Source organism: Micromys minutus, assembly GCF_963924665.1.
Source record: "Micromys minutus genome assembly, chromosome: 1".
Lineage (NCBI taxonomy): Eukaryota > Metazoa > Chordata > Mammalia > Rodentia > Muridae > Micromys > Micromys minutus.
This window is the reverse complement of record NC_137969.1, coordinates 200,166,819-200,171,307: the sequence shown is the minus strand read 5'-3', so window position 1 is coordinate 200,171,307 and position 4,489 is coordinate 200,166,819. Positions and strand designations below refer to the sequence as shown.

The 4,489-nt window shown below is 41.7% G+C and overlaps 1 protein-coding gene across 1 annotated transcript; it reads left to right on the top strand.

Moving 5' to 3' along the window:
* The first annotated feature begins 213 nt into the window (after positions 1-213).
* CFL2 (cofilin 2) lies at positions 214-4,265 on the top strand. Its single transcript, XM_080938928.1, has 4 exons — positions 214-356; positions 1,273-1,580; positions 1,693-1,769; positions 1,859-4,265. The coding sequence occupies exons 1-4, from the start codon at positions 354-356 to the stop codon at positions 1,969-1,971; spliced, it is 501 nt and encodes a 166-aa protein (XP_080795054.1). The 5' UTR covers positions 214-353; the 3' UTR covers positions 1,972-4,265.
* Positions 4,266-4,489: the final 224 nt, after the last annotated feature.

The window sequence follows — 4,489 nt, the reverse complement described above, 5'->3', positions numbered from 1 at the left end:
CCCGTTTCCTCCGCAATCACGGAGCCCGCGAACCGCTGGAGCGATGAACCCGGACGGTCGCTACGACCATTCCCGCCAGCACCAGGGTTCCCGCCGCCACTGCGTCGTTCCACTAGTGGTTCTGGAGCTCCGGGGTCAGGCGGAGGACACCGGCTGGCGGCGGGGGGCGGGGCCCGGCCACGTGACCGCCCCGCCCGCCCTGCGGCCCTCCAGCCCGCCGCCCGCCCGGCTGCAGCTCCCGGCGTGCCCTGCACTCTCTGCTGCCCGCCGCCGGCCCCTCCTTCTTCTCGTCCCAGTGCCACCGAGCCGGAGCCCGAGCCGCCGCCGCCGCAGCAACCTCAGCCGCGGGCACTATGGTAAGGTGGGCGCGCCGGCGGGGGATGCTGGGCGCGGCGCGGACCCCCGCGCGGCCGCCATCTTACCCTGCCTGGGCCTGTGCGGTGGGCGCGTCCGCGCTGCGGGCCGGGGGCTCGAGGCCCTGCGGCAGGCGGGCGCGGGCCTGCGGCCGCTCGGAATCCCGGGCCTGGCGCGAGAGGGTCGCTCCGTGGGCCGCGGCCCCGCGTGCTGCTCAGCCCTGCGCGGCTGTGTTTTTTAACTCGCGCGCTTTAAGGTTGGTACGTGTCCAGAAGCGTCTGGGTGAGGGTCTAGGAGGCCCGCCATAACACCGTGCTGAGGAGATTGAGCAGGTAGAAACCTATTTTAAAACGCTTTCTCGCCGTAGGAAGCCTTTTCCCTGGACCCGTTAATTTCAAAGCGGCTGCCAATGGGCGGTGGGGCGTTTTGCTGTAAGCCGCAGCCGGTTGGAGTTTACACTTGATTCTCTTTCCTTATGTGGAAGCAGCAGTGGCTAAGACGGCTTTAAAGAAAAAAAAAAAAAAAATAGTAGAAGCGTTAACTGAAATCCTGGAGTGTTTTTTAAGGCCTGCAGAGTTGACACAATACAGAAGGTATTTTTGCTGCTGCTCCTGAAGCTCTGACATCACCCAGTGAAATAGGAAACATTTCAGGCATGGCTCGACTCTGTTTGTCCCTTCCCACCTCCCGTTAGCGTTTCTCTCCGTACTCCTTTAAGAAGGATGAATGGGCAGTATCAGTTAGACATTTTAGCCATATCTTCTGATATTTAAATGTGACGGGTCTAATAGGACTGCTTACGTTGTTCGGTGCCGTTTTTAATAGACTGGCCAGACTGAAGTTGAAGCTTTGTTAGTCAACGGTTTTGGTTAAAATCAAAATCCTTGTTCTAAATTTCCATCCTTTGTTTGTTTTCAGGCATCTGGAGTTACAGTGAATGATGAAGTCATCAAAGTTTTTAATGATATGAAAGTAAGAAAATCTTCTACACAGGAGGAGATCAAAAAAAGAAAGAAAGCAGTTCTCTTCTGTTTAAGCGATGACAAAAGACAAATAATTGTAGAGGAAGCAAAGCAGATCTTGGTGGGTGACATTGGTGATACTGTAGAGGACCCCTACACATCTTTTGTGAAGTTGCTACCTCTGAATGATTGCCGATATGCTTTGTACGATGCCACATACGAAACAAAAGAGTCTAAGAAAGAAGACCTAGTATTTATATTCTGGTGTGTAAAAACAAAAGACAAAAAGTACTTTTAAAAATGCAAGGATTATTATTATCATAGTCGGTTTTTGCCTTTGTTTTTCTTTTGAAATTCAACATTTTCTCCCCCGTAGGGCTCCTGAAAGTGCACCGTTAAAAAGCAAGATGATTTATGCTAGCTCTAAAGATGCCATTAAAAAGAAATTTACAGGTATAAACTTTGATTGTTTTGTACAGAAAAAAGAAGTGATTCTTTCTTAATTATAAGGTTAATTCAGTGTGTTTTATTTTGTTTTTTAGGTATTAAACATGAGTGGCAAGTAAATGGCTTGGACGATATTAAGGACCGCTCTACATTGGGAGAGAAACTGGGAGGCAGTGTTGTAGTTTCCCTTGAAGGAAAGCCACTATAAAATAATAGCCAAGTGCCATTTGATCGTAAGGGGCTTACATTTATTTCTCCAGCTCAGTCCACTGGAATTGTATTAGGTTTTGTTTTTTGTTTATTCCCTTTCCACTGGTCCCATCCAACACAATGAATGAATGAATATAAGAAGCCTGTCAGTAATTGCCATTAGACTGTTCCATACAGCTACTTTTCTGTAGATTCCAAGGAATGCCTTCCCGTCTTATTTTAGCCAAAACAACTGGTTACATGCCTTCCTTGCAGTGAGCACTACAATGGATGTGGTTGTCAATGTGAATAGCTTAGAGTACTACCAAGGGTAAGCTAACTGAATGCCTTGAAAGTATTATCCACTGGTCATATGGGAAACGTAACTTGTTTCAGTATTATTTATAGTTGCACTTGATTACAGTTCTCTGAAGCACTGGAGCATCCATACACCTCACCTGCCTTGGCAAGCCTATTTCTGTGACATGGCAGCACAGATTTAACACCATTCGTTAAAAGCACTTTTATTTTGTAATGCGTTTCATCCGTTATAAAGAATGCCAATTAAGTTTCATTACCTGTCGACAATTTATCCTACTATCTCAGTGTCCATTCTTCTTACCTGCTATTTCCCTCAGAGAAATCCGCTGTGTTGATGTCTTTGGTTTCCCAATGAGTGTGCACTACTGTGTAATTACAGGAGTTTTATGTTTACCATGTGGGTCTTGAAACACTACAGATATTTTGAATATCAGTCATGATGGCAATTTCTGTATAAAAGAGCCTTAAATGGAACATTGTTTTTGAGATCAAACTCCCTGCCCTCACAAAAGTGGCCACGTTGCAATAAAAATTGTGGCAGATTACAGAATGTTGCCTTGTTTTCCTTGAAAATTTTGCAAATTTGTTATGTGAAGGTTTAGGGTAAATGGTAATTAAGCTCTTCACTGGTATTTGGAATTTTTCCTTTAATCTTTGGTTTAAAAATATCTTAAAATCATTTATATACAATCATTAAATGAGTGGTACTTTTATAAATGTTCACTTATGTTATAATATGGAGATCAGATTTTTTGCACCTTGGTATACTCCAGTCTTATTTGTCCTCTAGATAAATTAGGATATTAGTTCAAAGTTACATTGCTAGATAACTGAGCAGTGTAAGTAGGATGTTTTTAACTACTTGGTAATAATGAAAATAATTTGTGAAATATCATTCAAAAGTCTAGTGATGATTGTGATGTTCAGTAGTGTTTGTTTCAGCCACAATTCCTTACTATCTTTTCCAAATTAAATTGGGGGGAAATAGTATAACAGTCTTAAACATTAGTAATGGAATTTGGCTGTGGTCCAGAGCTTCCTCCTTATAGAGAATTTGATCTGCTCAGTGTGCACTCTTTGCTATTAGCCAGAGCTATTTATGGCAAACACATGCTTTTGTATCTTGTCATAGTCATCCACAGATGGCAGAACTGGACTTGATTCTACCGGTATGCAAGACAGGCGTGCTAGTGAGCAGTCATCTGTGGCTCTGGACTCTAATGCCATAGCTCTGTAGAGTGCTTTTGTCAGAATATAGGAAGTGAAAATATCCTTTTTTAAAATATATGGAAGTAATTTGGGTATAATTAATTTTTTTCTACCTTTTTGAAAGTTTTTTTTTTTTCAGATGAGAACATTAACGTAGCGATTAAATGTCTAGGCTTCCATTTAAAACTACACAAATGACTTGGGATCTTTTTAGCACTAAGCAATTTTATTTCAGCCTTCCAGCTGTTGCTGAGTTGTTCCAGACCTTTCCGTGGCTTTTTGGTAAGGCTGTTAATAAGCAAAGCATGAGAATGGTAATGTGTACTAAACCATATGTTTAACTGATCTTTGCACCAAAGGACTTTTTCACCAAATTATTTTGTTAGTTTTCCAAATATTAAGAGATTTCTAAAAAGTAAAGGAGTGACTTTTTGTTTTCATAGCTGATTTCTCTATTTCTTTATATGCTTTTTTAGAATAATTTCAGAGATTAAATACTGCTTTAAACTATTATACTTTGAGTTTTAGATTGGCCAAATATAGTAATGTAGTTAAATTCATCTTTAAAGTACACATATGTGCCTAGAGCCAAAAAATAATGATTTAATTTATGATCTTATGTTAAGACTAATTTGACATCTTATTTTACAGTCATTCACAGTGAAACAATGTTCCAGCTAGCTTTAAAAGCTATACGGTGCTAATTAGTAAAATATTGAGGGCAATATTTTATTGCTAGCTTGCAAAATTATAAGTGTCTTAAAAATAAAATACATGAAAATATTTAAAGCTGTTGAGATGTGTTTACTTCCATTTGAAACACTGAAAGTTGGAAAACAGATTGGATTACAGAGGCAACATTATCTGCAGCCCCTTTCAGGATTTTAGTTAATATGTTCTCATTTAGAAATCCTGTTTCAGGCCAGAGAGATGACTTAATAGGTAAAGATTCCATGGAAGCCTGGCCACCTGTACACATTTCCCACTGTATTTAACAGAGGAAAGGA